The 25,756-nt window shown below is 36.9% G+C and overlaps 1 protein-coding gene across 6 annotated transcripts in view; it reads right to left on the reverse strand.

Moving 5' to 3' along the window:
* The window catches only part of CP (ceruloplasmin), a 59,275-nt gene that overhangs the window by 11,739 nt on the left and 21,780 nt on the right, over window positions 1-25,756 (reverse strand). For 3 of the 6 annotated variants that reach the window (XR_007723104.1, XM_050778207.1, XM_050778209.1), the window contains exons 8-18: window positions 25,130-25,282; window positions 23,785-23,996; window positions 13,975-14,125; window positions 12,439-12,651; window positions 11,128-11,335; window positions 9,663-9,802; window positions 8,157-8,285; window positions 5,724-5,830; window positions 4,584-4,800; window positions 4,006-4,145; window positions 2,417-2,591 (exon numbers count right to left, since the gene is read on the reverse strand). Coding sequence is in view for 5 of the 6 variants with exons in the window: in XM_050778207.1 (XP_050634164.1) it covers window positions 2,417-2,591; window positions 4,006-4,145; window positions 4,584-4,800; window positions 5,724-5,830; window positions 8,157-8,285; window positions 9,663-9,802; window positions 11,128-11,335; window positions 12,439-12,651; window positions 13,975-14,125; window positions 23,785-23,996; window positions 25,130-25,282 (1,845 nt within the window). In the remaining variant the exon portion in view is untranslated. Of the gene's footprint in view, window positions 1-77; window positions 2,061-2,416; window positions 2,592-4,005; window positions 4,146-4,583; window positions 4,801-5,723; window positions 5,831-8,156; window positions 8,286-9,662; window positions 9,803-11,127; window positions 11,336-12,438; window positions 12,652-13,974; window positions 14,126-23,784; window positions 23,997-25,129; window positions 25,283-25,756 lie in introns of those variants that run through there. The other 3 variants (XM_050778208.1, XM_050778210.1, XM_050778211.1) reach the window with 2 other exon arrangements.

Raw genomic sequence — 25,756 nt, forward strand, 5'->3', positions numbered from 1 at the left:
TTTGTATTTTTCTATTTTTCATATGTTTAAAAATCTCTCATTCTATTGCTGCTTTATTTAAAGAAAGATTACTTTCCTCCCTACAACATCTTTATTAATTGTAGAGGGAAAATGAATAACTTTACAATGGAGACACCTGGCAGACACCATCTTAACCAAAGCTTGAAGTTAACGAGTAATAGAACCGATCAATATCTTGTACCTCCTGATATGGTGTACTAGGAAAAACACAACATCATGCCATGATAGTCTTGCCAAAAGTACATAACCTAAATCTAATCATGAGGAAACATTAGATAAACTCAAATTGAAGGACATTGTACAAAGTTGCTGCCCTGTATTAAAAAAAATATTCAGAGTAAGGGAGACTTAAAAGACATGCCAACAATGCAGTACATGATCTGGGATTTTCTTTTTCTATAAAGAATATGAGTAGGATTATTAGTGACGTTGGAAGAAGATCTCTAGTTTTTAAATCATTGTTACTTTTCTGATTTTGATCATTGTATTGTGGTCATGTACAAGAATATTCTTGGTTTTAGGAAAGATAGTTGTATGTATCTATACACGTCTGTGTGTGTACATACAGAGGGTGAGCATGAGAGGGAGACAGGAAAAAGAATGAGAAAGCCAATGTGGCCACACAAATCGTTAACATTCAGGGAATCTGGGTGAAAGGTATATGGGAATCTGAAATTATGTCAAAAAAAAAAGTTTTAAAAGTTTCTCTTCATTGAATTAATATGTTGTTATATATTCAATAAGCAAACTATTGTATTGGATTTGGGTACTTAGCTAGAAATAAAGAATACATAGTCCCTGCCTATAAGAAATTTAAAGCTACGCAGACTTTTCTAAGACTCATAATTAATGTAAACTTGCTCAAAGCTTTATTGGACTTATTTAAAGATGATTCAGACTGATAAACTTAGCTACTGATTTTATGGGCCAAAGATAGTTCAAACTATCTTTTTTTTTATTCAGTCTGCTTCTTTCAGTCTCATGCAATACTTTTTCTCTTTGCAAAAGTCAAATTTCTCTTTAATTCTTTATCCAGTGTTGATTTTTCCTTCATATTTGCTATTTGTTCTGTAATTTGTCCTATAGCTTTATCTCGACTTTCTTAACCAAGCAGTAATCTCCCTCTTCTTTCACGGTTGTTACACTGGAGGAATCTTCTCTGTGGCTGTGTGTGTAGGGTTGCCCTGTAGTACCATACTCTGCATGCCAGGCATTTGCACACATGAGTTCCCCAAATGCCTCCATGTTACTTACTCACCATTATTTTTCTGAGCAAGACCATCCTTTTGTGTGGTTTACATGCAACCACATGTAACCACATGGTTTACTAGTGTTATTTAAAGACTAAAGTTTTCTTTGTCATCATATTTGGCTCTCTTCACCTTGTTCAAGTTATTGGCATTAAATTTAGTGGCTTGTCTGTTAGAGTCTTTGATATTCTAGTGTTATCAGTGACTGCTCTAATAAAAAGGGCATTAATGTAAATAGTTTTTCATGATATAAGTTGTTAGTATAAGACCCAGGAGTAGAAATTAAAACTTTTCATTTACACTAAAGGTTAACCTTTCAGAGCTTTTTAAATCTTGAAATATATTTACATTTATATTTTCTTCATTTGTATGTTCCCTTTTTTCCCCATTTTAGGGAGGAAAGACATAGATTGGTTTTCTTTACATAATTTCCTCCTTTTGGGTTTACCATTTCCAATTACAACAGTCTTCAACTCGAAAGACCCAGGAAAGACCAAAACCTGCAGCCACAGTGCAGGAATCCTACAAAAAAAAAAACTGTTCATTTTTCTCCATTTTAAGTTTTTGTGTGTGTGTGTGTGTGTGTGAGTGTGTGTGTGTACCTACACATGGGGAGGGTTATTGCAGGGGTTGGGGAGCAGTGCATGTAAATTTTGTTTCTTCCCTGGATCTTTCACAAACAATAATCAGTAAGGTTCCTCCTTTCCCTTGGAAGCACAGAAAGACACTGCCTGTTTGAAATTATATTATTTGGGATTGTCTTGGGCTTCTTTTACATGGAGGTGCCACCTAGAAAAAAAAATTGTTTTTTATTAAGAAAGAAATTAGATTTTAAATGTGTCTTATGTAAATAGTGGTTTGTTTCTTGGTAAACAACATGACTGCTCCCTTATGTCAGCTTTAGGTATAATTACACATTTGTATTAACTTAGAAATGACTGGTGCTGTTACAAGCACTGGCTGTCAGGAAATGAGCAGTATCCCTCACCATTTAGCAGGAAAAAAACCTATTTGGAGGTAGAGAAGGAAGAAATCAGGGCAGCAGATTCACAAATGCTTCATATTGATGCTTCATATCGGGGGAAGTATTGAGGAAAGTAGTTCCTTTAATTATATCTTTTATATATGGCTTCTAGAATTACTACCTGGATATTCACCTTCATTTTGTAGAACTGTGTAAGTGGTTTCCATTCCAGCATGAATGTGGTCGGTCACATGGCAGTGGAGTAACCAGATTCCAGGTGCTCTTGGAAACATTTCTAGGGTTTGGTATGTTCCAGGGAAAATGTCAAAGACATCAGAACTATAAACGCCCCTGTGCTTAATTAGAAAAATGACAAATAATGTATAATATTGTATATGAGAGTTCACTCATGTCATTTGTTAATGGTCAGCTCAAGGATATTGAAAAAATGGATAAATCTGTTTTTAAAAAATTGAACTCGTTTCTGTGTTTAATACAAACGGTAAAATGTGGTTTTTATCTTCCTACTAAGTCTTTGATATCCATATCAAGTGGGTGTGAAGATGTGATGATAATGAATTCATCAATCAGGACTACCCACAAACCTCCTATACCTTGATTCTGGTTTGCCTGTTTGTCATAGCACTTAAGCTACACAAAAGGAGCTCAGCTGTGGCCCCATTTCAGCCCTAGCCTCACTTTTGCCGAATCTATCCTAGCTTGTCTGTGAAGCTTTAAGTCAAGGTAAATAATAAAGGAAGCAGAAAAGGAGGCTGATGAAAAAGACAAAAACCAGAGGCACTTCAGGGAGTCTCAACTGGAAACAATAGTTGGGTGCTAATAGTCTATTTCTACAAGGATAGAATTGAAAGCCCACTAAGAATACAATATATCTATGTAAAACAAAATGCAGATAACAAAACAGGCTTTCTGCAGTATGCTTTTTGATAACTTCTGCATTTTCTAAATTAGCCCAAAGCATAAGGAAAAAGCATTTCCAGGAGGGCCACTGGCTTCTGCTGAAATCAGTACTGAGAAAGAACAGAAGTAAGACTGAGATGTACAGACCAAGTTGCTTGTCACCTAACTAATCTTGCTCACCTCGAACCATTTAAGATACAGAACTTAGAACAGGCAGGGAAAGGGTTATAATAAAGTCTTGTGGTCTCTACTCTCATCCATCATTATGTGAACATTCCTACCCTCTTTGTTAGCAATTCCACTCAGTTGCCTTAATCAGGAATCTGTGAGCAGAAAATTCAGTTAAAAATCCAAATCCCAGGAAGAGCTCAAGGTGTAACAAAGGCTGGTGTGTCCATTGAAATTGCTGTTCCTTATATAGTCATCCCTCAGTATCCGTGGAGGATTGGTTTCAGGAATGCCCCCTTACCAAAGTCCATGGATGCTCAAATCCCTTATATCAAATGGCATTTTCCATATAACTTACGCACATCCTTCCATATACTTTAAATCATCTCTAGATTATTATAATACCTAATACAATGCCTACAAATCATTTCATTTCCATGGATTCAACATAGTACTCAGTGCAGCAAATTCCCGTTTTGCTTTTTGGAACTTTGCAGAATTATTTTTCCTAAATATTTTCAATCCATGATTGAATCCTGGATGGGGAATCCACAGATATGAAGCACCAGCTATACTCTTTGCAGCTTTTAATTTTTCATAAGTCTCTCTGAGGAAATGTTTTCTTCACTTGTATTAAAACATTTTCAAACAGCAAGAGTAATTGCCGTGGATAGCTCTTACCTTGTACTGGAAACTATGGCCGTGAAAATGTACAGTGTGTAAGTCTATTTCATTGCCCATTCCCATCAGATACCAGTTGACTTCATCTCCCACGTGCATTGTGAGGCCTTGTAGGTTCCCAAACATTCTTCCATTAATAGCTGGGGAAAGCATATGGTTTTATGTTACTTTTCAGGATATTTTAAACCAATGGCTATTTCAAAGAAAATAGGATTATTAGGTTAATGTAAAGAATCTTTTTGATGTAATAGGACTTATTTTACTACAAATGAGGGAAATCGATACTTTAAAGTGAATAATATCATACACTGCTTTTCTAGGCACTTTGCACCAAAAGTCTTAATCTTAATTGTGGATTATTTCAAAGGAAATGAGATTTTGGAATCGGAAAATAAATTAGCAAATGATTTTGAGCATAATCCGCTTTTTGTTTTGAACAGAATTCTACCTCACATACAAAGTGAGGCAGAAGTGGTTTATTTTAAGACAAAACAAATGAATAGTCTCCAAAATAATTTTATTTGAAAGAGAAAATGATAAAAAAAGTAGAAAAATTCTTTTAGAATAATGTAACATACCATGCATTTTATTGCTTTCTATGAATTCCTCATCATCTTTGTTTACTTTTTCGGGGTGATCAGAGTATGTTTTGATGTTGTCATCTAAGTACCAAGATTCATTCTCATCAAAAACTAGAAATAGAAGGGCAAATTCCAGTTTCTTTATGGGATTGAATACTTTCAAGTAATGTCTTCGACAGACAATCAGGGGGCCAATTAATCCACTGTAGAGATCCTGGAAACAAGGAAAATCTTCAGTAACCCTTGTGATGTAGGTCAGGATTTCAGAGAACTGAGACTTTACACCCACGGCCTCAGGAATTTTGGAGAGACTGATTGAAGTAGACTTTGCCCAATGTGGTACTGCCAATTTAGTAACTTTTTACTTGAAGTAGTTAAATTGGAACAATGGTGAGTAGTAGGTAGGTCATGTGGTGATGCTGACATAACAGAATGTCTGCAGAGGCAAAAATTAACTCAGCTAATGAGCAGTGATTTTAAAAGAATCCCAAATGAACAGTGTTGGTTTGTTCTGTAAACTCATGAACTCTTGAGTATGAGCCAAGCACTATGGCAGTCTCTAAAAAATTCAGAGATGAATGAAATGTATAATAATAAATAGCACCAGAAATACCAGATTTACTCATTTGTTTGAGCCAGAACTCTGAATTATCAAGGAGCTACTTCCCCCTGGCTCACTCAGGCACTTCACCCACCTATCTATAACTCACTCCGTTTCTCTTCTCCCTCCTCACAGTAGAGGTCCTTGAAATTTGCCTCATGTATTACAACGGCCTCCCAACCTCCCGTCTCTTCCCTCTCCAAGCCTTCCTTCATCCACCAGAATGAATGATCTGAAATGCAAATATACTGCCATTCTTTGTCAATTTTTCAGTGGTTACCTGTGACCCACAAGACAATATCGAAACTTCCCGAATATAATCTTGAAAGGCCTTTGAGCTGTATCATATTAGGAAATGTTAGATTTTTGTCTTGTGTGTCATAGGTAGCAGCATATTTGCTAAAGTAGATTGCAAAACAGCTTATTTTCCTAGGATTTTAACATATAATTGGACCACAGGAAAATGCTAACCTCATCTTCCTTCAATTGTGTGTCTATTTTGGGAAGTGTCACAAAACATATGATTTACATTTTACCTTAACTTGATCCACAGTTGAATAGTAAGCCCATGGAATACAAGCAGAATCCTCTGTTCCAGCTCCAGATCTTTCTGGGATTTTCCATACATAAGTGAGAGTTTCACCTAAATTCATCAAGTGTTAATGGATCTGGTTGTTTTGGTTTATATTACACACACGCACACGCACACGCACACAGCCTGGATAACTAGGACCCAGGAACTGGAAATGTCAGTGTAATTAGTTTTTAAAAATTGTGGTACTCAAGATTCTTTTCAGGAATTTAGTTTTAAGACAAACTAAGATAACATTTTGTCATTTTTTGGGTTAATTATAAATTAGCTATAACCCACTTGCCATACCACAAAGCTAGGAGGTGCACTTCCAATATTACAATTTGAAAAAACTTTGCAACCAATCTCTTCTTAGCTTGAAGTATGTTTTCCTAACATACTTTTTTCTCTTCAGATACCAAGTGATTTTTCCCCAGTGGCTGGCACCTTTCCCGTAATCTTCTCTGCATGTGTGTATCTGGACTACGTTGTGTAATTCCCTCAGCTTCAGCATGGTCTTCCTTTCCTTGTCCTCTCTCATGATCATCCTTAGTGAGCTTATGATTTCTGGCGAGGAGCCATTAGACCTCTTGATCTCATGAGTCACCGACTTGCCACAGTTTTGTTTACCTCGCCTCCGGTCCCTCTAATTCGATCACACCATGGGCTGTTTTGTCACTACTCCCACATACAGGACATAACCACACCCTGGGCCTTGGCACTTTGAAGACGACTAGTTGCTTCACCCTCCTACTTTGCCAAGGCTCTTACCCTCTTCCCATGTGCTCTGGGCTTTTCTCCAGTGTGATCTGCGTTTCCAGTCACTTCAGGGCTTCCTGTGCAACTGCTCACAGACCTCGGCTTTTGGCCATGCCCACTCACCAATCCCAGCCACACTCATTTTCCATCCCATTTATTTAGACCACGCCATTACATCTTCATGCTCTCACACTAACCTGCCAGAGTCTGACAGACATTCACTAGAGAATCAAGCAAGATGACAGAGATGGTCTCAAGTGATATGGTAGACATCTTACTTTTTCTTCAAGCCTCAATCTGAGCTGTTCCTACGTCCTCACCCTTTTTCTAAGCAGAAAATTTCACTAGAATATAAAGTATTGATTCACCACCTGCACATATTACTGTCTTGCCATCTCTGCTTTTACTTATTCTCATAAGCTGCAAAATAACATTCCCTTCTCTTTTCCACACCCCTTTACAACCTGTTCTTCTACCAGTGGTCAATGCCCAAAACTTTGGGATCATGTTTGACTCCTCTCTTCCCTAACACTCCCTAGTGCCCATTTTCCAGCAGGTCCTTTTAGCACCACCTTTAAAATAGAACCAGAATATGATAACATCTCACCACTTCAGCTGCTTCCACCATGTTCCAAATCTCGATGATGATGATGATGATGATGATTTTACCCAGATTATTGCAATGGTCCTTAACTGACCCCAGATTCTGTCCTTGCCCCCTTATGGTCACTTAACCACACATCAGCCAGAACAGCCCCTTAAAAAGTATCCATCAGAACATCAGTCTTAAATCTCGAGTCTGAGGTCCTCCCTACTCCATCTGGTTCCAGCTCTCCCTGGATCGCATCTCTAGCATTCTGTCCCTTGTGTGCTCTTCTCTATCCTCTGGTTGCCTTGCTGCTGCTCAGACACACCAGGCATGCTCCTATCTTCAGGGCCTAGAATCTCTTTGTGCACAATTACCTGAATTTCATTACTTCTCAATCTTTAGGTGTTTTCAACAACGCCACCTCCTCAAGGAAGCCCTCCTGACCACCCTACCTAAAAGAGCACCCTTGCTACTCCCTGGTAAGTTATTGAGAAATAGTCTTTTCCTGGAAGCCAACTTTATAACTAATAGAAGAAAAATATGGTTCTTGTTAAAGAAAATGCTCACCTATGTATATAATCTGTTTAAGATTTTACTCTGTGTTTATTAAAGAAACATTTGATGATCCCCTAATACATGCCAGATACTGGACTAGATAGGGGGAATTTAGAATTCCAAGTGGCAGCCTCTGGCCCTTAGAACCACATGTGCTGGAGGCAGGCGTGGGAACATCCAGCCACATGCGGTGTGGTAGATGTCCTTTGAGCTGTGTTCTAGCTGAGCGAGGAGACAGCATCTCTGATTCACCCTTGAGGATTCATAGATGTCCACTACATTCGGGTTTTTCTCTTAAGCTCTCCTGTGGACTTTTTTTTTTAGTATGAACATGTGCATGTACTTGCATACACACAGATACCTCCTTGCATCCCCTCTTCACAACTACCTCCCTTTTCACTTTCTTGGTCCAGACTCTCTATGATGAAAGTCATTTGTGGAAAGGCTGTATACCCCTGTTAAAATGCCCCCCCCCCAACTCTGCACCATGAGTACCTGGTAATGTTGGAATAACTGTAGAACTCTCTGTTTGTACCCCATGGGCATGTATTGAGTAGGGCCTTGTGGCCATGTTTTTAAAGATAATTTTGACTTTGTCTCCAACATCTGCATGAAGTTGTGGACCTGGCAAAAGTGAAAAGGAAAAGTGGCTTGTATATCTGTCCAAGCAGAAGGTCTAACTTAGTAATAAAAGCAAAGATCAGCAAAGATAACTTGTTTCTCTCCCCATGGGTTTATGCTATAATACTCTGGGATTTATACTGCATCCCAGGGAATTTGGAATCAACACACTGGAAATAAAGATGGAGACCATTTGTTTATCTCTTAAGAGTTCTAGGGAGGTTTGGCCTGAAAGTCCTTTGCAGAGTACTGGTCTAATCATGGTGGGTTGGATATCTGGCCAGGAGTCATTTTGCAGCCCTTGGTGTGGGGATACCCCTCCCATTTCTACCCTTTATCAAATCTTAGCTTGTCTCTTATCTGGTAGGATTTTTGTGCTCCAGGAACAATGCCATTTTGCCTTGGTGTCTTAGTGTAGGGGTTGAGGATAACCAAGCCTCAGGGGAATGCTGACCATATGGGAACACAGTGGGGTGGGGATAGAAGTGGGGATCCCTGCAATTGATAGTTTTATAGAAATGTCTCAAGACCAGTGTTGCTCGAGTTCTAGACATTCTGTCTTAAAGTGAATCCTAAAAAATTGAAGGAAGCTTTTGCTCTGCTTTGTGCAGTGTGTGGTACCATTTTTTCTTTTCTTTATTTCCTGTTGTAATTAATTTCCTTTTATATATTTCTTCTTGTAATTAATCATTTATATTTTAATTTTAAAAGTAAATAGCTATAATTTGTGAGAAATGAGTAGGATGATGGGGAGAATTTGGTTAAGAATTTCATTAGGGCCAGGTGTAGTGCCTCATGCCTGTAATCCCAGCACTTTGGGAGGCTGAGGTGGGTGGATCACTTGAGGCCAGGAGTTCGAGACCAGCGTGGCCAACATGGCGAAACCTCATTTCGACTAAAAATAAAAAAATTAGCCAGACGTGCTGACTCATCCCTGTAGTCCCAGCTACTTGGGAGGCTGAGGTGGGAGACTCACTTGAACCCAGGAGCGGCAGGTTGCAGTGAGCTGAGATCACACCACTGCACTCCGTCTTGGGCGACAGAGCGAGACTCTGTCAAAATACAGAATTTCATTAGAAAATAGTTTCTGGGAACTTCACTAAAACTACAGGCATCAATTCGATAAAAACAAAATATATATAATTTTATCAGTATATGGGATAATACATTGTTTCTAAGAGAAATAAGCAATACTTTAGTATGCCATGTTATTTAATAAACTTAGGTCTTATTTTAGTAGATAACTAAGTTTTAAATTTTTATTTGAACAACTTTGATATATGAACCAAGAAAATGAAACCCATAGATATGAATTGACTGTTACTGCAGGTAGCATCACATCATTAACCCACACCTAATAAACTGGAGCTATTAACATACCTAGAATTCCCAGATGTTCTTCTTCAGCTTTTCTCTCCACTGGAACACGGAATGTGCTATCAGTATATTGCCGATACACAACTTTCTTGTACTTCGAGCCTATGTAAAACTCTCCCTTATCTAAAAATGCATTTGAAACACTTTAAAAAACAAAACAAAACTAAGGTTAGTATTTGTCTTAATGAAAATGTAACTTAAGTTTTAAACTTTAAATTTTGAATAAAAATATAGTTTTTATGAGAGTAATTATAGTAGTTTTTAATCATCACTCTTCTATCCAAGTAAGAAAGAATAATAAGACTTTAAAAGTATGTGTGGTAGAAGGCACACCTAGCCATTTGAGTGTAGTCATCTGAGTCCTGGCCTCTACCCTACCACTAGTGAAAATTTCCTCCAGCTAGTCACTGCCTATTGGAACCTCAGTTTTTTCATCTCTAAAATGAGATATTTGAACAGATCATCTCTAAGATTACTTTATAACTCTAAAATTTTATGAGTCCAGTATTTCTGATTTATAGGAACTGAAATGGACATATTTTCCCAGGCATTCCCTTTTCCTGAAGTTTTCACTTCTAATGGCACCTGTAGCCTTTTAACCATTTTACCCAATTACAAAATAAATGTTTACTCCTTTACACTGCAAACCATACTCACTACTGCTGTGCAGCTAACCAGGTAACCACTGGTAGCCACAGGTCACCAGTTGTGCTATGCACCCTGGATCCGAACACTTGCCCACCCCAATCCCTCAGATCATCGCCGTGCGGTCAGTGCATGATGTAAGTGGAATGATGGAGAGGAAGGTGCTTGGAAAAGTATGAAGAAAGGGCTAACTAGAAGTGATGAGTGATGCTGCTCTAAATGAATGTTTCTGAAGCTCTATTAATCCTCCTCTACTTACATCTATTCATACAGAATTTATTTTGTACTTTTCCATAATGCACATGTTACTGGTAATTTTGTGTCATATTTTCCTGTATAAGTTCTTGGAGGGTAGAGACTGTATCTGCTATATCACCTTCAAGCATTTAAAATATTCCATACATAACAGTTTTAAGAATGTGAAATGACTAACTGTTAGACTAACAATGAAAACTCTGAAGGAAAAATAAGCAACAAACTGTTGCTAAGGGGAATAGTATTTCTGCTCTGAATTTGGAAATTAACTTTTGTTAAGTTTGAAAACAAATGACACATGAGGGCACATGAATGTGAGAAGACACTGCAGCAGAAAAGAAAGCAAGACTCCAAAGGATCAAAGGAGGTAAATGGAAATTTTCCCTTGAGGAAATTGAGAGAAGCAGAAATGAATGAGGACAAGTTCCTAGGAAGTGTTTTGTTGTTGTTTTTGTTGTTATTGTTTAATGCAACTTTTTTTTCTCTAAAATTTGGTGTAATTCTTACTTCTCTGAAAAGGAAACCTAAAATTACAGCTGAAATTGGGAATCAGAGTCTGGAGAATTACTTCCGCTCTTGTAAATGATGCAGCTCCTTCTCCCACTGCCTCTGTGGGGAGTAATCCCATTCCACCTCCACTGCTGCAATATAGTATGTCCTCTCTCCCAGGTAGAAGGTGGAATCCTCAGACTGCCGCCTGCATTGGTTCACAGTATATTTTTGCTTCATGCCGCCTGTGTAATGATCAGTTGTAAGGCATTCAACATTAAAAGTCCCTGGAGTGGTAAATAAGAAAACATGTCACTTCTTTGCTAGTGCCCTCTGGGGCTCTCCACCTTCCTCAGAATTAATGCTGAAGTCCTTATTGTGGCCTCAGTTAGGTGATCTAGCTTTCCACACCTCTGATTACATCCCCTCCTGCTCACCCTGCTCCATGCACCAAGGCCTTTTGCTGTTCTTAGAACAGGTCAAGTGTGTGCCTGCCTTGGGACTTTTGCACTTGCTGTTTCCTGTGCTGTCTCCCCAAAATATCCTCATGGTTCATGTCCTCATTTTATTCTGGTCTCTCCTTAAGTAGCACCTCCTGAGAGAATCTTGACCCTTTCCCCTCTCAGTCACCACCCCCTTCCCCTGCCTTATTTTTCTTTATGTACTTATAATGACTTGACATACATGTATTAATATACTGGCTTGTCTGTCTCCCTGCATTAGAATTGCAGCAGCTTAAGACATCTTATCTCTTTTGTTCATTGTTGTATTTACATTTGTTGAAGGAAGGAAAGGGTGACACTGGATTGGTCTGAAGTTTCAGTGGCATATCGTAAACCAAATAAAGCCTGAAACAAGCTAGCATATTTTCCACATTTTGATTAAAATTCTTTCTCTTCTGTTTTAGTTTGTTTTACTCATTCAGAGCCAGGTCTATAGATGTCTCTGAATCTGCATGGCTACAATGCTAGAATAGAATATTCACTTGCAACCAACAAGCCTCTACTTATAGCCTACATCTAGGCTACAGAGACATGAAAAGTTTAGGTGCAGAATATTTATGGGAGTCATTCCCCTTCTAGTCTGATTTTCCAGCTGTCTTTAAAAGGACCATAATCTAAAAAGGGATCATCTTGAGGAGCCTATGGAAATGGAGAAAACCACACCCTGTTCTTTTCTTACTCCGCATTCTCCTCAGTAACTACGAAACAGACCCATCTGGTACATACTTCAGCTGTTAGTAGCCTGGACTTGCTCTTTCAGAGATAGGAAGGGCACTTGGAAGGCTTGGGGAAGGAATACGTTTATCACCCAACACATTCTGCTACAGAATTTTAAACCAAAGCTACACAAATTCATCTACTGGAGACTTGGCTTTAAATAAATATACCTTCCGTGTCAGGCCACATGAGGAGTGTAAGACTTGTTTGAGGGAAGAGGTTTACTGTGTCTCTCCGTTCTCCTCTCCACAGATACGTGTTTCCTGAAAAGTATATTCCATGTACATCGGCCTCATTTCCAACGCTGAATAAGTACCACACGACCGAATCTCCTTTGCACATATTGAGACCAGGCTGATTCCCATACATGAATCCATTCATGGCTGTGAAAGTTGGGAAGTAACATTTTGGAAGTGGTTTAGATTCTACTACATGACAACCTCACAGACTTTCTAGGACCAACTTTGATTTTTAATTTTTAATTTTTAAAAGGCCTATTCAGGCCTGCCCACGCTTTATGTGTCAGGAGTGTCCTTGCAACTCCTTGCCGTTCCTGGCACTTCCAGAGCAGACGCTGGCTGAAAGGACCAGAGCTGAATGCATAGTTCTTGAAGTTCTATGCTAGTGTCCCTAGCAACCTGAGAATCCCACTGCTCTTCCTGGCTAAAGCAATGATTCTGTCATTTCCAGTTCTTTAAGTGATTATATTTGTGAGCACCCAAATCTGCGAATTATAACAGCTTTTTCTGTGCACCATATACTGGGAGTGTGTTGCTCTTCTAGGTGAAAAAGTCTAATTCATCTTGAATAACAGGGAAGGTCATATGTAGGAGGTTTTTATCTTTATCTTGCATATTTAATTATTTTTGATGAATAATATTCTCAGTGCTTCCAAATATACAAAAATGCAGAATCAAAAGGAGTATTTTAAAGGTTGTGGGTAGCGTGACTAGTACCTAGCTTGAAAATACCAGTTTGTAACACAACTTTACATGTTTTTCTTCTACTAGCTACAATAATTTTTACTGATGTCCATTAATGGTGTGGGCCTTTTGAATAATGAACTCACTGTCTCTGAGCTCTAACCACTTTTTAGAATTACACTAGGTATTAAAAAAATTTAATATTAGACTTAAATAAAAATCTCTGGGGGTATTCCAGGGCACTGGTCATTTTTTGAAAGCTCCCAGGTGATTCTAATGTGCAGTCAAGGGTTAGAATCATTGAGGGCTGAGATCATCTCTTTCTGCATATTGAATAATCAAATGAGCCTGTCATTATTGAGCCACACATGAGAAAAGCATCTGCTCCAGTAGTTTTCAAACTGTAGCGTTCATCAGAATCACCTGCAGAGTTTGTTGAAAATAGATTGCCGGGATCCATCTCCAAAGTTTCGGACTTTGTAGTTCAGGGTAGGGGTCCAAGAATTTGCATTTCTAATAAGTCCCTCAGTGATGCTGAGGCTGCTGATATAGGGACCACACTTTAAGGATCATTCATGTAATTGACTTATCTTGAATTAAGTGAAATAATGACTAATTGACTGACACATCAAATAACCAATAATATTACCTTCAGGACACTATTGTAATCATTTATTGAAAAATAATCAATGAGCAAAGCTCTTCACATTTTGGTTTAGTTAAAAGCATTACATATGCAGTACTAAAATAACTTGGTAGATTGGTGGATGATGCAGTACTTACAGTGCATTTTATTAGATTCCTGAAAGTCTTCATCTTCCTTATCCACCTGATCAGGTGCAGTTGTAAACATTCTAATATTATCTTCCAGGAGTAAACTCTCATTCTCATCAAATACTGTAGGAAACAAGTAGAACTCCTTGTCTACATCTTTCTGTAAATCAAAACAAAATGAGATGAAGACGGAATGAGTAAAACAGAAGACTTCCATGTGCACAATACTCTTTGTGCACAAACATGCCTAAGGGAAGGAATGAGAACAGAAGTTTCTGTTACTCTTTGTAAACTAGGGTTCATGAAATATTTCAGTTCACCACCAGAGCTTTCTTTGGTATCTGTTTAGTGGATTCGTGGTTCAATATAGTAATCTGAGCCTCTCTCTGCATCTAAAGGTTCTAACTCTGCCTTCCTGCTCACATTGCACATACCAATTGAAGCCACCAGAGGAAAAAAAAATTGTTAAAATAGGAGAGAATATGGGTCTGTGCTGGAAATCAGGGAAGATGCCATCCACATTCATGAAAACCGGAAGAATTTCTGTAAGGCAGAGCAGGATGGAAGCAGATTTGAGGAAGAAATCATCCTGGATGAAGAAATAACCTCCCAATGAATTCCAACAGAGATTCAAACAATCTCCAGCCAGCTGTTCAAACATTATCACCTCCTCCCACTTCTCCCAGTGGGGAAAAAAAAAAAAAAAAAGAAGCAGAAATGCTATCTGTTCTTTGAAATGATTCAGTAGTTCAGAAGAAGGCAGTCAAAGGAATCAAAGCAAATGAGCCCCTGAGAATAAGTGACTCTCAAAGGAGAGAATAAAGATTATTGCCTGTCTTTCCCTTGAGATCAGTCCTTCAGATACATGATAAGGTGATTATCAAATTGAAAAAATCGAACTAAAGCAAAGACCTGAAGGTTAGATCCTGCAGAGAACTGAATCAATGATGAAGGTGATCTAAAGAAAGCTCCCATTAGCTGGGCGCGGTGGCTCATGCCTGTAATCCCAGCACTTTGGGAGGCCAAGGCAGGCAGATCATGCGGTGAGGAGATCAAGACCACCCTGGCTAACACGGTGAAGCCCCATCTCTACTAAAAATACAAAAAAAAAAAAAAAAGCCGGGCGTGGCGGCGGGGCCCTGTAGTCCTGGCTGCTCAGGAGGCTGAGGCAAGAGAATGGCGTGAACCCGGGAGGCGGAGCTTGCAGTGAGCCGAGATCGCGCCACTGCACTCCAGCCTGGGCAACAGAGGGAGACTCCCGTCTCAAAAAAAAAAGAGAAATCTCCCATAAAACGGAGGAGAGCATTTGAAGATGAAAAATATACACACTGTAATAATTTTAGAAGTTATAAAAGGAGGAGGCACAATCATAAGAAATACTAGTGGAAGTGTTTGCCACCACAAAGGGAAAAGACTAGAGGATTCAGATTCAAAAGCCTCCTGAAAACAAGACAAGATTAGTAATAGAGATCTATACCTAAAAATGTCCTGGTAAATTTTCCATTTTAAAAATGTTATGAAAGGAAAAAATCAGGTTGACATTGAAATTACCAAGTACAATAAATACCAGAAGAAGGTGAAGTAGCTTTATCTTTTTGAGAAGAATACATTATGATACAAAAATGTAACACCAGGTAAAGAACAACAAAAGTCATTTTCAGATGTATAAGGATTCCAGCAGGGACTGGTACAATCACCTATATACTGATCGACAGAGAAAACTTTAGTGAAATGTTTTCAGGCATGTTTTCTGATCATAATGCAATAAAATTAAAAATTACTAGTCACGGACAGAAAGTAAAAAAGAATGTCATTTTTGATCCAAATAACTCTTAGATCAAAGAGAAAATAAAAATGAAATATTGAGATAACAAATCTCAAGTAATTGAGATAAAGTAATGTCTGTGAGAACGCTGTAAAGAAAAATGTATGGAATGTAAACATATAAACTAAGAATCTGAAAAGCTTTTTATCTTAAAACCAAATAAAAATAAATGTAAATATCTGAAAAATTGTTTAAATTAGTTACAGAGAAAAATTAATAAAGACAAAAGCATAAATTAACAAATTTAACACAGGTAGAATGATTAAACCCAAAAATATATTTTGTGAAAAGACCAGAGAAATATATAAATCTCTGGCAAGTCTAATAAAAAAGGTGGAGAGAACCAAAAAATACCACATTAGAAATGAGAAAGGAATATAATCACATATATAGGGAAGAAAAATGTAAACCATTATATGCAATAAGTGTGATCAACTGACTTAGAAAGAAGTGCCTGACTAGACCAGTACTCATGGCTGAAATGAAATAGTGATTAAATACATAAACAGGCTGTGTGCAGTGGCTCACACTTGTAATCCCAGCACTTTGGGAAGCTGAGGCAGGCAGATCACTTGAGGTCAGGAGTTCGCGACCAGTCTGACCAACATGGCGAAACCCCATCTCTACTAACAATACAAAAATTAACTGAGCGTGCCTGTAGTCCCAGCTACTCAGGAGGCTGAAGCACAAGAATAGCTTGAACCCAGCAGGTGGAAGTTGCAGTGAGCTGAGATCACACCACTGCACTCTAGCCTGGGCGATAGAGCAAGACTCTGTCTTAAAAAAAAAAAAAAAAAAAAAGGATGGGGGGAGTCCCATACATAAACAACAAAACTGCTCCTTTTTAAAAGTCAAAATAATTTTACAGGCAGTTTCTTTCAACTCTCTAAGGAGCAGATGGTTCCCAACTATTTAAACTATTCCTAGTTTATTTAATATAGATAGTATAACCATGGATATTAATTTCATTTATAAGCTTAAATGAGAAATTCTAAATCAAACATGATCAAACTCAGCCCACCAATATATTAAAGAAAAATTCACCATACTCAAGTATTGTTCTCCCCCAGAGTGCAAGGATAGTTTAACAAAGATAGTTTAACATTAGAAAGTCCTTAATGTAGCTGGTCATATTTATTTGTAGTTGATCACATTAAAGGAGAAAAATTATATAATAATTTCAAGAAAATCTAAAAAGAAATTTTTATAAAATATGACATTCTGGCATTAGCTCTTCCCTTTGCTTTTCTCTCAGATCTTTGCAAGGCTGCCTCTTTGAAATTTAGGTATCACATTAAATATTATCTCCACATTATCTGAACTAGAATTTCTGTTCACTATCTCATTACCCTATTTTTTTTTAACAGAACTTGTCACTTTCTGAGGTTATCTATTTCATTTTCTTTTGTTTGCTTATCTTCATCTCCTTTCCTCCCATCCCCCTCCTTCCTCCCATATACACTAGAATAAAAACCTGTCAGAGCAGGAAACTTACTTGTCTTATTTACCAGTGAATTCTGTGCCTAGCACAGGATGTTTTTTGAGCAGCTCAAGTGATTTGTTTTTTAAACAAGTGATTTGTTTTAAAAACACTCTGTGTAAACTAGAAGTAGAATAAAGCACAACCACTAGCCAATTCATACTTAGTGGTAAAATAAATAGAGATGTTCTCATTAAGATCAGACACAAAACAAGGCTACTGGCTATTACCACTATTGTTTAATATTATTTGTAATATTCTACCCATCATAATAAGGCAAGAACATAGGACAAATTTGAAATACTGGCAAAGAGAATTAGCATTATTTGTAGATAATATAGAACCTATATGAATCAGTTGGAAATTACTTGAACTAAGAAATGAATATTTAGATGTCCAGCTCCAAAATAAATGTTAAGCAACTAACAGCTATTTCTATAATGACAATATGCAATTAGAAAATACCATGTAATGCATAATATTTAAAAAATAGGAATTCGATAAGAAACATGCAGGACAAATATGAAAAAGACTAAGAATTTACTGAATAATTTAAAAAAACAACTTGAATTAAAGGGCTCCTGAGTGAAAGACTAACTATAGCTAAGAGATGAATTATAGCCAAGAGATGAATTCTCTCCAACTAAAGCTATTCATTTAATGTAATAATAATAAAAACTACCAATGGCAGTTTTTTAGTTTAACAAAATTTTATTAACATTGATCTAGAAGAATGTGCACGTGAGGGCATCTAAGAATAAAAGGGAAAATAATTCTTTTCAGTAATGGATGAACATGTTCTATCATGTATTTAAAACTTTACAAGCTATAATAATAAAAACAATGTGGTACAGGTAGGGTACAGATAGGTCACACGGTAAACTAGGAAACCTAGAAAAATCATCCAGATATATTCAAGATTTACAACGTGATAAAGGTGACACTTCAAATCAGTGAGTAAAGAATAGATTGGTTAATATATAATGCTCAGATAATCTAATAGTTGTTTAGAAAAGGTAAACTTAGAGCCTTAGAGCTCTACTCGCCAAACTCAAAATGTGTTACAAGTAGAATTTTAAGATACTGACCAAAATGTAGATGAATATTTACTTACCTATAGAATAGAAAATAATTTTCTAAGTATGATACAAAAGGCAAAAAAAAATAAAAGAATTGATAATTTGGCTATGCAACACTGAAAACAGCTATATCGTCATAGGCAAACAAAAAATAAAAACACTCAACTGTAAGCAATAATGGAATATGAAAAAACACAAAAAAGAAAAAGACCTGCATTATACGTAACAAAGGTAATATGTATGTAGTATATACACACATATATATATAATATGACTTAATATGTAGATATTTTATGGATTAATAATTGAAAATGAATATCTGCCATCACCAAGAAATTGACAAAAGCAGTACAAATGGTCAAAAAACATTATTAAACTATAAATTTAAATGAGAATGAGGTGCAGTAATTCACCTATGCTGTTTGTAAAAATGTAAAACTAAGTATTAGTAAAACGGCAGAGAACAGCCTCTCTCCTACACTTTACGCAGTGATTCTCAAACTTTTCTATTGCAACCACATAAGAAGTACATTTCATGTTGTGATCCTATACACACACACACACACACACACACACACACCAGAAAAGAAATTTCCTTAACACTTACTTGTACTTACTGTATGTGGTATACATTGACATTGTCTCTTCTTTCCCACTTGATACTTCAAAAAATTCTACTTGCTAGTTACAACCGACTAAATGGGTCATGATCTGCAGTTTGAAAAATACTACTTTATGAAGAGCAGTTTGACAAGCACATAAGTTGTGCCTAGCCTGTAACCTAGAAATTTAAGTCCCAAGATTTGTTCCCATGAAGAAAAAATGGACATATCCTACTCTTTAGTTAAAACAAAAAATAGTATGCCAAATACACACGGTTCATAACTGTAAAAAATTGCAAACCATCTAAATGTCTGACAATAGGGAACTGACTGAATAAATTATGGTGCATTCATATCATGAAATACTTTGCAGTCATTCAGAATAATGATGAAGTTTTTTTAATGATATAGAAAGAGAGTCATAATATTTTAAGTGTATAAAGCAAATTGCAAACAATATATGCAATTGTGATCCCTTTTTTGTGTTGAGACTATTTTCTTTTACTTCCGTATATTTTCATAATTTTAAAAGTGTTTATGAAATACTTTCATATTAAACTGATTTTTTTAAAAAAAATAATAGTTATAAAGGTCAGGAACTTGCTTTAGAAATTGATTGACTTCACATTGTGTTGTATGCATTTAGACAAGATAACCGTTCCTTGTCAGCTTAATATATTTTAGCTTGCCCAGGGCTTTAACCTATATTCATTCCATTTGTTTCTTTCAAAAAGAAAGAATGCAACCCGTCAAGATGCGTCAGCAGGGCAGGTTTCATCTCCATTTTACTGATGATTCAGATGGACATGAGAAATACTAAATAACTAATCTGTAGCCACATGACTAGTAACTGAGAAAACCAGGATGAGGACTTCTGATGCCTCTGTAGGCCTTCCTGTGTTGTGATTTCTTCATTTGCAAAATGAAGATAATGAAATATGCAGAAGGTAAATCTCATTTTAAATCTCAACTCATTGAGCATCAGTTCTTTGTCTACAAAATGAGCATAAAAATACATAGCCTCTTGTGTTGTTGCAAAGGTTAAATAAGGTAATATGTGTGACGGTACCTGGAGAGAGTTTAATAAATATTAGTCTTGTTTTATTCCTTCCAAAGTAAGCACAAAATCAAGAATAGGAATCTAAAAGTAGAAAACCTTTTTTTCTTTTTCAGTTACATATTTAAAAATTTTTTTTTTTTTTTCAAAACAGAGTCTGGCTTTGTCCCCCATGCTAGAGTGCAGTGACGCGATCTCTGCTCACAGCAACCTCCGCCTCCCGGGTTCAAGCAGTTCTCGTGCCTCAGCCTCCTGAGTAGCTGGGATTACAGACATGTGCCAGCACGCCTGGCTAATTTTTGTGATTGTAGTAGAGACAGGGTTTCACCATGTTGACCAGTCTGGTCTCAAACTCTTGACCTCAAGTGATCCACTGGCCTCAGCCTCCTAAAGTGCTGGGGTTACAGGTGTGAACAACCGCACCCAGCCACATATTTAAAATTTTAAGTGATCGTATTACCATTTACAAAGGCCAAATAAAAATAAAACATCTCGGCGTAATCTTAAAAAAATATCCAAGATCCATATAAGAGGAAATATAAAATACTCTTGAAAAACACAAATGTAGACTTGAACAAATGGAAAGACATGCATTCTTATGTAGGATGACTCAACTTCATAATTATGTCTGTTCTCCCTACTTATATCGTTTGAAACAATCCCAATAAAACACTATCAAGCCTTTTTCTGGATCTAGGTAAGTTTTTCTAAGGTTCAGTAGAAAGAATAAGTAAGCAAAATTAGTCATTAAAATGAAGGAAAAGAAGAGAAATGAGACATAGCTATAGCCATTAAACATACTAAAGGGCCCTCCAATTAAAGCAGTATAGTATCGGTGCATGAATAGATAAAGACCAGCAGAACAGCATAGAAAATCTAGAAATAGACTCACTTATGTATAAATATTTTAGTAGATGATAAAGGCAGCATTTCAATCAATGCGGGAAAGTTTAGCTTTTTTGTGGATAACTGGATAGCCATATAGAAAAAGATAAATAGGATCCACTCTTTGACTGTACCATTTATTTCCTATCAGATTTGTGCAAATCCCCAAATTTGACAATATAGTTTGTAATAATGCTGTGGAAACACAGATAATCTCACTTGTAACTTCTGGAAATACAAACTGGCACAACTACAGAGGGGGATTTGGCAATATTTCACAAAACTGTATAAGCATTTACCTTTTGTTCCAACAATACAATTTTTAGGAATTTATCACAAAGGTATGCTGGCAAAAATACAAAGAGACGTGAACAAGGCTAACAAAGCTGTACATTATTTTGTATTTGTGAAGGCAAAGACTAGAAGCAACCCAAACACTTGTCAAATAAGGGACTGATTGTATAAACTGTAGCATGTCCACACATCAGAGTAATATATACTATGCAAAGAAATGAGGAATGAGCAATATTTCCATACAATACTATGAAGAGATGTTCAGATTCTATTGTGAAGTGAAAAAAGCAAAGATATGAATACACACACATTTGTTTATTTAAAAATGGAAGGATAGGCTGAGGCGGGCGGAAAATACAAAAAAAAAATTAGCCGGGTGTGGTGGCGGGCGCCTGTAGTCCCAGCTAGTCTGGAGGCTGAGGCAGGAGAATAGTGTGAACCCGGGAAGCGGAGCTTGCAGTGAGCTGAGATCCTGCCAATGCACTCCAGCCTGGGTGACAGAGCGAGACTCCGTCTCAAAAAAATAAATAAACTATAAAGCAAAAAAATAAATAAATAAGTTTACTATAGTGAGTTATGAATATTTTACATAAAATAATATTACAGTTTTAAAAGCAGTTGCTGAAACAGAGGAGTATAATGAATTAACCCGTATATCCAGTGATGGCAAAACTATGTAGAGAAGAACTATTCCAGGTGACTTTAAATATGTAATTTGGCTAAAAACCTCTAGTAGGATCTACCCTAAGGACAAAAAGATTGGCAAACAAATCTTAAACTGTTTTTAGTAATCATATTTTTGATTGTAGTGTTGTAATTGTGATTCTGAGACTGTTGTATGTGTGTTATAAGATGAATCAAGTGAATATGTTGGTGTCATTAAAAAAATAAGATTTTTCAGTGCAGTTTAAGGCAGATACAAATATAAGATTGATGCAGTCAATAACAAACCAAAAAATCTGTAGACTCAAATTTGAATAGAAAGTATTAGTATGAAATCATGATGAATTCATCTGAAAAGTCTTTTCCCATGTTCTTCCACTGAAAAGGCCCCAAAACATTTGTTTGCCCAATAGCAACAAGCAGCTCTAGTGCCCACATTGTGGTTCCAAAAATGATTCCTCACCAAAAAAACAAACAAACAAACAAAAAACAGGGCTTTTGGGAACAAATGGTTCCAGTTCTGGCTCAGAAAATGTGCAAAATTAAGCTGGTGTCTCATTATACTAGAAAGCAAAGAATCTTCAGACTACTATGATGTAAAAATAAAGGAATCAACCTGAACAAGTCCTTCGGTATCAAAAAGGATACTTTGAACGTCAGTAGGAATAATGGCAGTGAATCGTAACACACCAAATATGCTTAAATCCGTGAGTGCACAATACTACTTAAAAGTAAAAAAATTATTTAGAGGCTTTTGAAGAATGCTAGAGGAGAGTGATTAATTTGAAAACTTGTAAATACAAGGAATGAATCAAGTATTTGTCATACCCTTTCTGTATACTGTGTACCTCAGGGTAACCAAATAATTCATTAAGACGTTTCTGTTTATAGAGAAGTATGCCAGCTAATAAAGAAAGGAAGATGGAATTAGAATATTACCATTATGCAACCCTGATTAGTTTATGAATCTAGGAAACCATCATCAGTGCTGATAACATCTCCAGTTAAGGGCCAACTACAAATTATGTACTCCCTGATGGAAGTGCCCAGTACCACATTTGAAGCAGTCTTGAAAGAAAAAAAAAAAGAAATCTGAATTAGATCAAACTTTTAGATCTAACTACTAGTTGTAGGAAATAGAAGCAGAGAGAAAGAACCATGTTTTAGCGACCGCCAACATTTTTGGCACCAGGGACCGGTTTCACGGAAGACAATTTTTCTACAAAACGCTGGGAAAGGGGAGTGGTTTCTGGGTGAAACTATTCTACCTCAGATCATCAGGCATAGATTCTGATAAGGAACGTGCAACCTAGATCCCTCACATGCATAGTTCACAATAGGGTTTGCGCTCGTATGAGAATCTAGTGCCACCACTGATGTGACAGGAGGCAGAGCTCAGGCGATAATGCTTGCTTACCTGCTGCTCACTTCCTGCTGTGCAACCCAGTTCCTAACAGACACCTAATAGGCTCACCTCCTTCTGTGTGGCCCATGGGTGTGTGTGTGGGGGGGTGTTGGGGACCCCTGTGTTAAATGATACCATACGATAAAATAAATAAAATCAAGACATGGGAAACTTCTACCAGACCGATGACTCTTGCAACAGAAAAACTGCAAGTAAACAATCCTAGGAAACATATAAATTGATTGTAATATGTGTAATTGTTTGGATACTGATCCAAACAACAGACCTAATAAGTCAATTGGAGAAATGTGAACATTGATTGGCTATTTGATAACTTTAAAGAGTTATGATGTGTGTGGTTATTATTTTAAGGTGTGATCATTGTGGGCATTTTTAAAGAAGTCCTTATCTTTTAAAGGTATATACTAAAGTATTTTTGGAGATAATGATGAAGTTAGATATTTCTATTTCTGTCAAAGGATCATTTTCAAAGAGATTGAACAATTTTTTTTCCCCCAGTTGCACTTACCTGTCTCCCATTTGCATGTAAACTTCCTTTCCTGCATATTTTCATTGGCCCAATAAGCCCAGTGAATATATCTTTAGTGGGATCCACAGCAGAATAATACATCTTAGCTAGACACACAGGATCTGCATAAGTGGGTCCTACTTCTTCGGGGACAGTCCATTCATAGGTGAATGTTTCTGTGGGTGCCACATGGGAGGCTGAAGGAGGCACACCTGTGAGAAAGGTCACAGTAGAGAGGTGAAGTGTGCTTTCTAATATGGTCATTTGAGCCACAAAGTAGACTAAGTTTAGTCTAGAATAACCCACTTTTGAGTTCTTTGTTATAAATTGGAATGGAATCCCACTTATGCTCTGGTGTCAGATAACAGACTGATGTGACTGCATCCAGACAGACTCTTCTAAACCTTCTGGGATTGGTGTCCCTCTTTGTGCTCACACATCTTCCGGGAATGTCCCTAGCACCTTTCATGTTATTTTGTGTGTATTTCTCTCGAACAGAGCTTAACTTTCTTGAAGGCAGGTGCTGACTCTATATTTCTATCAGCTAGAACAATGCCTGGCAATACAGTGTAATCAATGCATTGTCTATTGAATAAAATGGAACTGAAAATAATTGTAGAACTGAAAGGAACTTTGCAGGTGATCCTATTTAAATCTCTCAGATTTACACTCGAGAGAACTGAAGCCAGAAAGATTGAATAACCTGCTCACAGTCATACTGCAAGTGGTAGCAAAGTCTCCAGTCTTCACTGGTCCTTCTTGATATGTAAAAATAGTGAAAAAATCCACATGATGAAATATTTTATATCATTTAAATTATGTTTCTAAAACCCTTGCAATGCTAAAAGAACAAACTCTGATTATGAAATTAAAATAACATTTATTTGCTATGATCTCAACCATATTTAAAATATATATTATATGTATACAGATGAAAGTGGAAGAATTATATAAAAATATGAGTGATTGTTTATAGAACTATAGATAATATTTTGGGCTACACCTTTCTAAATTCTTCAGATATTCTAAAGTTAACATGGTACAGTCTTATAAGAACTGTTTTAAAAATTAAAAATCACCCAGAGTACTCCAGAAATGTATAATTGATACAACCCAACTAAATTACTCTCAGGATTGTCAATAATCATCCAATTAAGGCAGGACAAAATTCCATAAACCAGTTGGAGGTAGGAGAAGGGGTTTATTTGTTTCCTGGCATGATGCCTAGAAATGATATATGAGCAGTTTCCTTGGGAGTTCCTGCCTTCAGTTTTTGCAGGACACTGTAAGTGACCAGTACAGTGGGTTATTAAACATTGTTGATTTGTTACAGTGCTGTACTCACTTCCGCTCTGGGGGTTGTAATGTGAGGAATAGTATGTGCCTTCGTTGTTCTTATTGAATCTCACCCCAATCGGCTCCATACTGAGGGGGTATGCTCCTTTGTTATGGAATGTTACTCTGATGGTGTCTCCCACCTCTGCCCAAATGACAGGACCTGGGAACAAAGAGAGAATTATTATCCTTCCTTGGTATATAACATGCAGAATGTATAAGATAGTTATCTTCTTTGACTGTGTTCTCTGGCAAGAACTACTAGGAGCAACATGCTTATTTGTGGTGAATGGAAAGCTTGGTTTTTGAAAAATCCATAATCAATCTGATATGTAGAGGATGGAAGGAGAGAAGGGCTTTTTAATCAACTTCAGATTAATGAAATTGATTATCATTTTTGTACAAGCCAGTTAGTAAGTTTACACATCTACAAAAACTATTCAGAATGTTGACACTCCTCAGCCTAATCTTCTGTTGGCCAGAGGTGTGTCATTTGTACCAAGAGTTAGGTGCTATAAACTTTGACCACCCAAAGCAGGTAAGTTGAATTGTTTTGGATGTGAAGGATAACACTGTTTTGGATTTTCCATGACCAAAATTAATGATTACCAATTATAGAATAAAAATATATATTTTA

The sequence above is a fragment of the Macaca thibetana genome, chromosome 2, assembly GCF_024542745.1.
Source record: "Macaca thibetana thibetana isolate TM-01 chromosome 2, ASM2454274v1, whole genome shotgun sequence".
Lineage (NCBI taxonomy): Eukaryota > Metazoa > Chordata > Mammalia > Primates > Cercopithecidae > Macaca > Macaca thibetana.